The sequence below is a fragment of the Amblyomma maculatum genome, chromosome 6, assembly GCF_055883805.1.
Source record: "Amblyomma maculatum isolate TAMU_Amacu chromosome 6, ASM5588380v1, whole genome shotgun sequence".
NCBI classification, from domain to species: Eukaryota; Metazoa; Arthropoda; class Arachnida; order Ixodida; family Ixodidae; genus Amblyomma; species Amblyomma maculatum.
The window spans coordinates 77,361,744-77,375,467 of NC_139349.1; the positions used below are offsets into that span (position 1 = coordinate 77,361,744).

General features: G+C 45.7%; 1 protein-coding gene across 1 annotated transcript in view; it reads left to right on the forward strand.

Moving 5' to 3' along the window:
• The window catches only part of LOC146186044 (uncharacterized), an 83,731-nt gene that overhangs the window by 49,631 nt on the left and 20,376 nt on the right, over positions 1 to 13,724 (forward strand). The window contains exons 3-5 of the mRNA XM_084607981.1: positions 6,485 to 6,604; positions 9,129 to 9,317; positions 10,464 to 10,562. Coding sequence (XP_084464107.1) covers positions 6,485 to 6,604; positions 9,129 to 9,317; positions 10,464 to 10,562 — 408 coding nt within the window. The remainder of the gene's footprint in view (positions 1 to 6,484; positions 6,605 to 9,128; positions 9,318 to 10,463; positions 10,563 to 13,724) is intronic.

The window sequence follows — 13,724 nt, forward strand, 5'->3', positions numbered from 1 at the left end:
CGGTTGTGGCTGTATCGATACTATTGATGAGGGTTGGGGGCAGTTTGCTTCTGACCCATTTGTAGCAGTTGTTGTAGTTGTTGTTCCACCTTATTAAGGCGTTTCTGATGTTCTGATAGTTTTATTTTCAGTTGTCTATTTTGCTCCTCGAGCCTAGTGCAATCCTGGCATGGACCATACCCGTTTAGAGCAGTGGGAGAGGCAACCTGAGCCCAGCTTACCCTTTTGCTGTCGTGCTCTAGCTTGTCTGGCGTCGCCCCTATCGCTTCTGGTGGTCCCTGCTGGTTGGGCCTGATCTGTTGTGTCTTCTGTTGGGAATAGTAGGCTGTCAAGTCCCGTCCCTTGGATCTCGATCGGGACTGGGGTCTCTGTTTCTCTGCCAGCTGCTGTTCCTCCTCCTCCGATGAAAACCAGCGGCGCTCCATCGGCTTGATCTGCTGATCTCTCCGGCTGACGTGCTGCTTGGGGGGCTTCTGTTGCTGATTGTTATTGCTTTGTTTAGCTTTGTTGTTGTAACGTCCGATATGTGCCCTGAGGCGCTGCTTGCAGGCCTTGTCTCCCGTTGGGTTGTTTCCCTGGCAGGCCACGCACTTGGCTTCACAGGTGTGGTTTTCCTCTGGTTCATGAAGGCCGCAGTTCCGACATACGTTGGCGTTGGGTGTTGGGCTGACATCCGCTCTGTGGCCTCCCTTGAGACAGTCTTGGCAGATCTGTTGGGTTGGTCGATATGGGTAACATGCCGTCTCTCCCCGCAATAGATGACGTAGCGGGGGAGAATGGGGCCTATGAATGTCAGCACTGCCGTGCGAGACTTTCCCAACATTCGTGCTTGAACGATCTCGACCCCTTGTGTGCGTAGTCCGATGTTTGATAGAGGCTCCTCTGATGGTGTGTTTGGATCCACTCCATGAATAACTCCTCTGATGACGTCCTCAGGCGCCGCCAGGTAGACGTTGACTTCGTAAGCCTTGTTTTCCAAGGTCAGACTCTTGATGTGCCGTATGGCGTCCGCAGTCTCGTCGTAAGAAGTGCTGACTATGATGATGTTCGATCCTGTGCGGGGTCTCACAATAAATTTGGAGAAGTCGCACAATTCCGGGTTGTTGCAGGCAGCCACGATGGCTCTTGAGAACTGGGTAGGAACGAATTTTCTGACTTCCATGCCCTTCTTGGGTCTTATTATCACCTTATAGTCAGTTTTAGGAAGGGGTCGTAATTTCCTCCTCTTCTGAGACGTTGTTTGATCCATAGCCGGCTGTACTGGCGATGCTATCGTTTTCTTCGGTTTCACGACGATCTGCAGCAAGTGCGTCGGGGGAGCATAGATCTTTCCTGCGATCACGACTTGTTCGCCTCTTGCTAACCTTTGACGATTCTTCTTGCATATGTTTACGTGCCAGTTGGAGTAAAGGTCATCCGGCGTCCAGGCATGACCCTCTTCCATGTCATTAGAAGTTTGGATTTGGACGTCTACTTCCATTCCCTGGTGTTTAGCAGAGTGAGCTGGGTTAGCGGTTGTTGAACACAGACCACTAGATCGCGCTTCGCCTTGGTCTAAGGTATCCATGCGCTCTGGATCGGCATTACTAGGCCTCGCATCGCCTAGCATGGCCGCCGCCGAGGAGCTTCAAAAGCCCATTTCGATGTCCAATAAAACACTCACGGGTTTGAGAAAGGCCTCGGTGAATTCCGGATGACTTCAGGAAGGTCCTCGAAACAAACTTTCCAAGATTTGTTTAATTTTCCATACAATTTCCTTTCTTGTTAGCCGAGCCCAATCGAAGTGCGTCCGCTCCCGTCGGCTTCTTCCTATGTAAGTGGAACTTCCACATATATAGAAATAGAAGTTCCACCTATACCTGGGACTTTTTTAATACACATGTGAAACCGGATTAAAAGTGCAGTGAAGGGAACCGGATAATTTCGGCTACCTGAGCTTCTCTAACGGGCACCAATATTTGCCTCCATCGGAACGCGGCCGTCGGGACCCCAATCGAACCGCGGAGTCCTTGGGTTCAGCCATAAAGCGACATAAGCACTGAGCCATCGCGGCGGCAAATGCTGCATTTCCTTTCCATCTTCTCTCTACGATTATTTGTTCTTGAACGAAATAAAAACGAAGCGATTCCCAAAATAAAGGCAACTTGCTTTCGCTATAATGTTTAAGGATACTGGTAGTGAGGAATTCGTCGCTAGAGGAATTAATACAAAGACATCGTGCACTGCCATCTGAATGTTATAGTTATAATCCTGTCCTCCTTTCTGCTGGTGGGATGTAGCCTGCCAGAGATAACTTGCCGCACGACTTTTAGGTATTTCCTTTATGAAATGACAAAAAATATTATTCGTGGCGCAGAACTTTGTGGCAGGCGATGCATATATATGGGAAAAAAAATGCTCTGAGAACGAGAGTCGACTGTAGTGTTTATCATCTCATCACCATATGATTTGTTATCGGCTCGGGAGAGCAATCTTTTTGCATCTCAAATAACATATCCAGTTGACTTCGCGGCTGGGTGAAGAAGTTGAGCTGTTTTTTCTGTGCGACCACCGCCATAAACTGCAGGAGCCGAAAGAATGGAAAATAATGGAGGAAGTTGTATCAATCTCTGTTGAGGAAAATAAGAGAGAATATCCTGCATCAAGATCGTGGCAGTAGGGACAGGAGGTGGTGGAAGCGCGCTTACAAATGCCAATTGGCAAGTATAATTAGGCTAGCTTTTTAAATTTTTCGAAGATTATATATCCGGCCTACGTTAAGGAAGAGACGGAAAGAAGGTAAGACTCGTGATAAAATTTTGAGTTTCTACAGTTCTTCCAAACTGCGTTTTTTAAGCCAGTCTCTCATTATTTTTGTGTGGCTTCGTTAGGGTGACGTTTGGCTGAGAAAAAAAAAAAGACGCGCCTATTTTTCGCCACTTAAAAGCTCGTTACATTCGACCGCGTCATCTGGAGGCCTGCGCAGATTTCTAAGCTAATTAGCAAAATGTCACGTTGCTGCAACCGGGCCACAGCTACCAGCTAACGTGTCCCTCTCTTTTTTTTTTCGTAGGGCATGGATTCTGAACGTGTGAATATTCTGCCAGTTATTTCTTCGTATTGTTCGTTTCATCGTGGTTTCTACTTTATTGGCAACTGAATGTTGTCGATAGGTATACAAACCTCGTCTGGTCCGGGAAAATCCGACAAAAACGAGCAAATGCAGATGCAGCTCATAATGTCAATAAAAATGTAAACGAGGGGTTCGAGTTGGGAAGCAGGGACCTAAACTACAGTCGACACGTCCTGATTAATTTTTTTTTTTTTCTGTGTTGTTTTACTTCGTGGTCAATCTTTGCATTTCCATCCTTACCATGCGTAAAAAGCTGCTATGGTTGATCGTCAGTCCCCTACACCAGTGCGCATATAAAAAGCACCATCGCCATCGCCTGCACCTCGACGATTGCTTGATAGCGATTCGGATGCCGGAGATGCGGTGAGAATAGGAGAGGCAGCCGATATGGCTGGGGACGTAGGAGACCTGTGAAAACAACAGAGCGACGACTTACGTTGTGAAGAGGCCGCAAAGAATATTACACTGTATGGACACCAGCATAATTCGTCTAGGACACTTGCGGAAACTTTTTTTTTTCGCAAGTAGGGGTCCGTTACAAAAAGTAAGCCACGTATCCAAAACCAGATCCAAAAACAAAGATCGCTGGAGGCCGCTGGAGGCGAACCTGCGTGGCGCCAGCCCGCTATGGCGACCGGCTCACCACCGGTCGTTCAGTGGCGGAGGCTCCTTGCCGCACCGTCTCAGCTCTTTCTGCTGCTTCTGCTAGAGGGGAGGGCGCTCCTCGGCGATGCTGCGCAGACTTGGCAAGAAGACGAGGTAAGCGTTTGCTACGCTTCTTCTCAGTCTCTAGAAAACCGTCCTTTTCTTTACGACTGAAGCGTCGTTTTGCTACACTTTGCAATGCCATCTAGCTGATTACTATTATACCGGGGCAAGGCGATGCTCCTACGAGGACTTGTGTGGGAGGAAAACAACCATTCGACATTGTTGCAATTACGACTAGCCCATAAGCTGCTCCACTGGACATGATAAGACTACATCTGGGTTTGATACGCGGGCACTTGAAGAAACGCATTATCTCAACAAACAAATCAAAGTTTTGGGGCATATCCCAAATAAATGCATGAGATAAATAAAGGCATTTCTATTTATTTAGCAAAAAGTTTCAAGAAAGCAATTTTCTATTACCTTTTTCACGTAACACGGGTTCATTAATGTTTAATGCCTATGCGATGGGTGGTTACAATGCATTGTAGCTGTTCACTGATTACTCAAGTATTAATTAATGCTTTTCAAAATTTGTCAAAATTATACTGAGGAGCATCAAAGGTGGAATATATTTTAACCTATGGCGTAGTGACTGCGTAGAACCACCTTGTATGCAAGTTTCACGGAAGCTATAAAGCATTCTCAAGGTCTTTGTAACGAATTAGAAATTATCGACAAAGCCTTCCATCATTACATTTTATGAAAAGCTGGCTGCGTACAGGCGGGTGCTAAGAAGTTCTTTATAAACAAAACTTCGCGGACATCTTATGTTTGGTATCAACTTTTATTCAGACATTCCTTCCTACTGCGGGACCTCGATTGCGTGAAATTTGAAGAAACCGGCTTTACCGTGCCTCTGTACTCTGCCTGTCTTGCAAAGGCCTTTTGCGGAAACGATATTACTCAGCCTCTCTGTGCCTCTGTACTCTACCTCTCTGTCAAAGGCCTTCTGCGGAAACGATATAAATTGGCGACGTAGAGGAGGGTGCTGAAATATGCAGCTCACGATAGGCTCCAACACTAATTTAGAGGGTACATTAGCTTTCAGTATTAATGTTTTCGTTATCTGCGTATAGGAGCACGGATGCTTCCGCCTGTTTCGAACTTCTCTTCAGATGACACATGTTATGGCTCTGGTATCAAAATATAAGCGTATTCCCAAAGATTTCGTTTATTTGTCTTCAAGGGAACCTAGGTCATAACAATTAGCATTAAAGCACGAACAAATAAAATTCTTAATCCGGGAAGCGAACCGGCACATCTTATAGAGGCCACTTTTACTGATGCAACTGTTTCCACCGTAGAAACAATCCCTTGTGAAATTAGTGGAACATTATACATTAAAACCCTGCCGCTGTGGCGCAGTGGTGAGATCACTCGAATGCTGATCCAAGGACGCAGGACCGAATCCTAGCCGCGGAGGCCTGTTTTCGACGAAGGCGAAGAGCAAGGTGTCAGTACGTTGTGAGATAGCAGTGCACGGTAAAGAGACCTACGTGGTCAATATTTCCGGCGCCCTCCACTACGACGTCCGTCATAGTCTGAGTCGTTTTAGGGCATTAAACCCCATAAACCAAACGGAACAACTTATACAACTAAATTGTATAAAGGAGCTTTTTTTTTTTTTTTTTTTTTTTACCTTTCCAGCATAGACATCAAACTTTTGGCCAAGCTTGCAGTCTTTGAACGGCTTTCTGCTGGTCTTCAAGTTATGCCTTTTTCTTGAAATCAGGAGAGGATCCTGAATTTGTCGCTTTTCCGAAGTAGCTAAAATGCTGTTTTTTTTTTGTACCCCTCACCTCAACGATTAGATTCTTGATCTATAATGCAAAAATATTTGTGTACACCTAAATATTTAAGGGGTCAGATAGCTAGATGCTGTGAGACGTCTTATCAGAGCAAGTTAGGAATGAAGTATGGTGTCACTAGCGCGAAGTCAAGTTAGCTGTGCTCATTAGTGTCAAAAATTCAACCATTGCCGTGTTGGACGGCATAGCGTGCTTTCAATGCCTTTCATGATAGTCTCGTTTATCTCATTATTTCTGTTAGCAATAGACTTATAATTTCCCCACTCCTTCCCACAGCTTTGGAAGTAAACCAACCGCTACCGACTGAGCGTGCCTGGTAGCATTAATCGCCAAGGTCATTTCACTGATTGTCCTCTTTTCTCGCTCATAATTTATTTACCTTTATTCCAAGAATGCATTCTCTGCATTTGGGGCTGCAATAGGCAAATATTTATTGATTTCTATTGATGTACTTGTGCTGCATGTACCAACCAAAGGCTTCATAACGTTCACTCTTAGCAAAGTAATGTATTATTTCCCCTTCGTTGAGAATAGTTTCTTTAACATACTTACCTTAGATGTTTTTCTAAGGCTGAACGCACAACACATCTATTTAAAAGGTGAATACCGGCGCGCTGATGCAACCGAGGGTGGAAGCCTTTGCATTCCTAAGGCATTGTCTTGACCTAAGAGGCTTTTCCACATTAGCCGCATCACCTGGCGCACGCACTTGTAGTTATTTGGGTAAGCAGGATATACGTGCCTATATCAATATAGATTCTAGGTTCATTGACTGATAGAATGATTGACTTATTGACTTGTTAATAACTGATTTATTCATGTATTCATTATTTCATTCATTTATTTATTTCAGAGTTTTGGCAATGCGAAGATTGGAGTATTGCGCTACCGAGACTATTCAGGTTACGAGTTTCTCTACTGCACCTTCGTGTCGACCCGGTTCAAACTGCCACCGTACGGCAAAGAAAATGACGTGCGTATTATTAATTTTCGTGGTAAAGCTGCCTACAGATTGGCGTTTAGGCCGCAAGGAGAATGCAGTACGCACATGATGAGACAGATGCCAGCGCATCTAACACAGCTTATTTAACACGTCCTTGTTAAACCGAGTTGTCGAGTTGCTCCCTTAACTAAGTTTCGATGCATAATGTTATCAGATCATGCGCCTCAAATTTACATACTTGTATGGGCATTGTTTAGCTATATATTCAAATGATCAATTCGTTACAGTTATTTATTTGTCAGTAAGTCTAATACATACCGACACAAGCGCTGAGGGAAAAGGAGAACGACAACCCGAAAATTAAGAAGTGCGCTGGCCCGAAAGTGCTCAAAATCCGCTGCTAGGTGCTGCTTCCCCCCCCCCCCCCTCCCCCCTTCGACTGTGTAGGCCCCACGTTTGGCACAACTCGCGAAGGTATGAATTTTTGTGGCTTTTGAGAGAGGCACTTGTTGGCCTTTCATGCGCAAGATTCTCCTTGTTGGCGGAGACTTCAGCCAAGGCTCTTGCAGATCAGGTCACTCGCCCACTGGAAGGTGTGTCTTCGAATTCGTTCCTCTCTATGACCAGCATACAGCACTAAGTGCTAAGTACAATGAATTACCCAATATTGACAATGCCAACCCTGTCCTACCATCAGCGGGATCGATCACATTTTCCTGGTCTGTCCCAAGAGAACGCCTAGGAATGTTTGGAGCAGTTCAACCTGTTGTCATTCTCAAACCTTGAAGCGGTAACTCCAAGCTGTGCCATATTTACTTTGCGCTAGACAGTTATGCGGGCACATGCGCGGGCAAACAAACTGGATATTGATGCCGCTGTTGACGGCAGCGCATTCTTTAATTCGATCAGTATAATTTCGCTGATGAACAACGCAACAAGCCAGAACTCCAGCCCACGACTGAGTTTCTTCAATGCCCAAGCGACGCTCTGCCCTAAAACCATTCGTCATGCCTTTTCTTCTACCTTCCTAATTGGGCGTTCTCGTCAAGCAAAATTGTCCCTTCAACAGTCTCCAATATTTATTCGTTGCATCATCAAACCTATACATTACGAATTTTTTCAAAGTTACCGCGACGAACCATGCAGCTCCCCGCCACCTTGCACTCACTTGAATGCTTAGTAGAATTAAAGGAGAGTACTCTTGCCTCGCTTATCGACCATAGTGATACATTAGGTTCGCATTTTCCGGTAATTCCCCCAGAAAATGGTTTCATCTATCAAGCAAGCTGGGTTCTAGACTCTGCTCAACCGAAGTTCAGATCATTCCAAACAACCTGAATTGGCTTGCTAGAACAGTTGCTTACATCTAGCTTAGGCAAAAAATTATTAATAGTTGCTATTGACTAACACATTACGCGGGAGCAGCAGCTCTGCCAAGTGGCATCGCCCTTGAAGTTGCCTAATTCCCCGTTTTTCAAATCATCCTACGCCAAGGTGCACCAGAGGTTCTGACCACCGACCGAGCGACTGCAATTTTTATTAAGCTTATCTAACATATTCTTCTTAATAGCAGAAACCACCCCAAGACTACTGCACACCATGCCCCAGAAACGTTACTATTTTACCACAAATGCTCTAGCACAACGCCTAAAGGATACGTTTGCAGGCATAATGTCAATGTATGACATAAAACAGCATGACTCCGTTCAGCGTAGGTTACGGACGAGAAGTGACGGCAACGCTTGACACTGTGCTACTCCGTGTCGGCGACCGCCTTAATTTCGACTTCGCCGCTTTTCTACAGTAACACTGATCGAAGATTCCTAATAAGTAGCAAGGGTGAAACACCAACGTCAGCAAGGCTCAGATGCGCGACGCTTCAACTAGCAGCGACGGAATGCCGAATCTCTTCCAGGCGTCGTTGTCTCGGTTTGGCACCCGATTCGACAACGCCGACAGAACAAAAACCTCTTTTGCCATTATTTCGATCCCTATCGAATACTGCGACGGGTAAACGTCCAAATTATGAAGGTATTCTTCATAAACTACGAGACCTCTGGCTTCAAAAGCGTTCCGAGGGGTCTGCGTGGTGTGACCTAAAGTTAGCGCTACAGACACTGCCCTTACCCTGCCACCACAATTTCAATTCCGCATTGGGTAGATACTGCCCAAACTAAGAATGGAAGCGGGGGAGGGGCGAGGGTTGCTAATGGCACGAGCGCTGAATCAACTTACAAGAAGAAAAAAAAGTGCCACGCTCGAAAAGTATTACACTCTCCTGCTGCGTGCGACTGTTCCAGACCCCTTTGAACATCATCCTTTGAACAAACTACAGCCTCGCTCAAAAAGGGACAGAAAACGTCTGTTTTCGTGTAAGCACATTAGGACAACCTTGAAAAAGCTGTAACTGTATGAAACATTTAAAAACCGGACAGCCGGTCCTCTGCACATTAGTGCGCACACTGCAGGGAAAATTGCCAGCGCACATCATCACTAAGATGAATGTTGCGAACTTGGTTGCTCCTAAAAACCGAATTTTTATGATCTCGCGCAGACACTCCGTGGCGTGGAGTTCCGGAGCGCCAACGAGAGCTGCGAACTTGAGCTGGAGCGAGCGTCTGACAAACATGTCTTTCTCATGCTCCCCACGGATGAGAAGCCGTGCCCTTTTGAGGCTTCCCTGGGGCAGGCGGTGTCCGCCAAGGCGCACTCACTCGTCGTCGCTCGCAACATCGACCTTGAGGTACGCTATATTTACGATGTATAAGACATTTTGCTTGTTTGAATGGTCCTTTAGGCGCTCTAGGCTCTTTCTATGTAAAAAACCCGGAAACACTTCCAGACTCATTCAGCCTCGAGAGTTCTAAAACTGTTTGGCTAGTTTTTTCGGCCCAAACACCAAGAAACCTACACATCTTTGTCTAGCTGTGTGTACCCCTGCGTTTAACATCAAAACGCTAAAGGCCCTAGTTTGCACAAAATCGGGCGCTGGTATCGTAGTACAAGTAGTTAACGAAAACTTCCGAGCATGCCTCTTGTAGGCGGCAGTTTTCAGATGTCGGGGCCAGGCTCTAAAGGAAGTGCCAGCTCGGGTAGTTCCATTAATATTACAAAGTGACATTGGAATATCACCTGGTACCACTCGATCTCTACTCAGCCATGCCCCTTAGGCCATGCAGGCACGTCCCTACGGCGTGGTTAAATATGGCCGTTGTTACTATGTCGGGTAGCTTTTCACATAATCGGGTATAGATTACGACTGTATGATAGCGAATATACTACGCGAGATAACTCAGGCGTAACGTAACGGACTGAAGCGAACAGTATGCTCCTTATACGGGAATACGGATTGCTCATAGGTGTATCAGACGGCAGTCATTCATTTCCACGGCATCCCCTAAATGCAGAGCTTAAGTGTCCTACAAACTTTCACAGCTTGGCATCCTGTAAGGGTGGCAGGCGCAACACAACACAGACAGTACAGCCTGCAATGGAGGTTTTACTTTTGACAGAGGTTGTCGATTAGTTCTGCTTCACTCCTGATGTGGTAAATAAATTGGTGACCAAGACCCTTTGAGGCAGCTCTTTTTGAGGCTTAAACCGCCTGAGGCTAGTCGCTTGCTGTGAGCGCATGCGCTTGGAATCATGAGCGTGTTATTATGAATATAATTTATTCCACGTCATCTGGTTTCACTGCAGCAGACCATCCTTACCGGCATAAAAATATTGCGTGCAACACAGATTGGCGGCACTTTTTCAATTTGCTCGAGAAACAATAGGACGCTCTGGTTTGTCTGCGTGAAAACTGGGTCGCAGACATTTATTTATCGCTACCTACACTGACGTCTCTGAAGGCTGTGCATATTTATTTCTTCTCTTCGCGGGGCAGTATCACAAGGGATATTTTACACCAGGAGAAAATGGCCCAGTTCCATCGCAGGACATTGTCGTCGGTGTAATGAAGCTGCTCACCGCCGAACACTTCAAGGTAAGTATGTACGGCTCATTTCGTACTGCATTTCTGCGACCTCTGAATGTTAATGCAAGTTATCTTCTAAACTACCAAAAATAACTCATTGGTTATTATTGCCATCAGTCTCGTTTTCTCGTGATCAATTATCTGTGATAACAAAGATTCTTAGAGTCATCAATAGCTGATTTATCGAATATACCATGATTTAGGCAATACGAGAAAGACGCCAGGGGTTATTCAGATCGTAAGATATTAAGCACGTTATGCACACCCATGATCTCAAGCAACCATAGTATCACCTATCCTTCATTATTTTGCAATCTGGTATAGAAGGTGCAATTCCCTCTAAATGGCCAAAACCAAAAAGGGATTGGCGTTTTCACAACGCAACCCATCTGTTTTCTTTCGTCTTTGCTCGTTTTTCCTCATTTTTTGTTGTACTCAACAATATAAGTAAGCACCAACTAGCCCACCTTTTTGAGCTCGAATAATAACATTTTACCTTGAGAAAACGAACTTGTGACGGCTATTGCATAAAGCAAACTACGTGACTCTTCAGCAACAGCCAGCTGGCCCAGGTGGCGTGGTTTCGAATGGGCTGGGAACTGTACTGACGAGTCAGAATTCAAAACTCGGAAGACCAGATGACCTTATTTTTGAAGTTTCCAAGTTTCAAACAAAGTACGGCTTGGTTTGGTTTACCATAGTACGTCCAATATTGTACCAGCCGGTAGCTGAGCCCGACTGGGTTGGCATAGGATTAGACGTTACAGAGGGAAACGTGGCACCTGTAAGAGTAAGTAATAAACAAAATTCTATATATAAGGTCAAAGAGAAGGCAAGAACGAAATATCACATAGACATAAATAATAATGCTCAAATACCGGAGTCAACACGCTAAACAGAAAGGGTGCAAGAAAGATATATAAATATTAATGAATTGAAATATGTAGACTCGCTGATGCTGAAAAGTAAAACGTTTATTTATTTATTTAGTTATTTATAAATAATATTTATAATTGATCATCATTATCATTGCACTCATATCCGCTGCAGGACCGGGCAATTTCTAAATCGCCTCCAATTACCCTGCCTTGCGCCAGCTCCTATGATCCTACACACGAACATTTCTAATCTCATCAGGCCAGGTATATTATCTGCAATTCGCGACTCGGTTCACTTGTCTTTAGTATCTTCTCCAGAATTGCGAGGAACCAGGGTTTATCATTTTGTCGCATTACATGTCATGACAATGTGCATTTCTTCCCTTTGATTGTATACAAGACATTGTCTGATCCATTAGGCTCTCTTGTGTTTAACACTTAAATAGCTCAAACACTTTCTCGATTTCCGGACTCAAGTGCATCAGCACCGACGTTACTAGAGACAGCTTCAGCTTATAAATTAGGGACTGCTGCGGTGGCGGCGTCGCAGTCGTTTGGCAGCGAGGGGCACGGCAGTCGATCCAGGCCTCAGATATCCGAGTGACTCTAGGCTTTATTTCCGTGGCGCGCGACAGAGTTTAAGCGTTGTCTTTAGTGATGTACTAATTCTGATAATATTCTTACGGGGAAATATTTATTCAGACTTGCGCTGCGAGTTATTGTAACTATTGAGATTATTGAGACTTACGCAGCGAGTATTTATTGAGACTCCGCTCCAGCCACAGCGCTGCACTCATCAATCCTCCTGTGTTGGCCCATTTCAACCCGTCTTCCACGACGGAACTTTGCACCGACGCCAGTGGCCACGGGATTGGTGCCATTCTTGCACAGCGACAACGTGGCCAACACTGTGTGATTGCCTACGCCAGCCGCCTAACTTCTTCAGCGGAGCAGAACTATTCTATTACAGAACGCGAGAGACATGGCTTTCGATTTGTCCTTTGGAAAATTCCAACCCTACTTGTTTGGCCGGCCCTTCACTGTCCTACTGGCCACGTCGTCCACTGGGCACTACGCTTGCAGGTATACCTTTTCCATTGTACGCGAATCCGGTCGGCTCCACCAGTATGCAGACTGCCTGTCACGTTATCCCGTCGATCCTCCTTCCCCTACAGACTATGAGTCGGACCCCTGTGTCTTCTTTATATCCTACTTCTTCGTCATCGCCGACGAACTGCGCTTGGACCCAATCTTCAACTCTCTCATCGACCGCCTCCGCACTCCATGTTCTTGCTGCATGGGAACAGGCTGTACCGCCGCAACACGCGACCTGATGGCGCTGTGCACTTGCTGGTCATTTTCCAACACCTAAGCTCTGCCTTTCTCAAACGTCCGCAAGACGTCCCTGCAGCTGGTCCTCTTGGCCTCACACGCACATACAACCGCGTGCGCCGGCGTTTCTTCTGGCCTGGATTCTATCGCTCCGTCCAACGTTATGTAGCCGCTTGCGACCTCTGTCAATGCCGGAAGAAACCCTCTGTCTGCCTCCTGGACACCTGCAGCCGATTGCCACCCCAACTGAGCAGTTCTCTCGTGTTGGCCATGACCTCCTCGGGCCCTTCTCGTAGTCCTCGTCAGGAAAAAAATGAATCGCTGTGGCCACCTATTATGCCATGCGGTACGTGATCACCAACGCCATTCCAAGCAGCTGCGCCACTGACGTTGCTGACTAACCTTCTGCACGACGTCAAACCCCATAGCGCTCCCCGTCAACTAGTTACGGACTGCGGCCGCTTATTTTATTTTTTATTAGGCTGTATAATAGGTGCGATTACTCCTGCTTGCTTGTATAATCCTAAAGGGGTATTTACCTACTACTTTAGATATATTCAGAAAGTTGTTCATATCTTGAAGTATATCTAATCACTATTTTTTTATAAACCTCCTACATGACAATAAAAGATATAGGCCCTTTTGTCATGTTTTAATTTTAGGGGAGTCACGTTAAATTGAGGTTTTGGCCTCTATTGAGTCAGCCGAATTACAGAACTGATAACTGCTCACCAGTCGGGACCAATACTTAACAACTTCAATCGTTTCATCGTACCCAAGTGCTGCTTGGAAACACCCCTGAATTATGATGCTTGATCCAGAAGCTTGTAAACAACGTATATAGAGCGTATTTAAATTAATAGAGTCACACGGAGCGGCCTTCTCAAGGGCATCTGTCTAGCGCACATCGTTGCATCGAACTGCTGCCTGTCATAATCAAGAATCATGCAATGCTGCTACA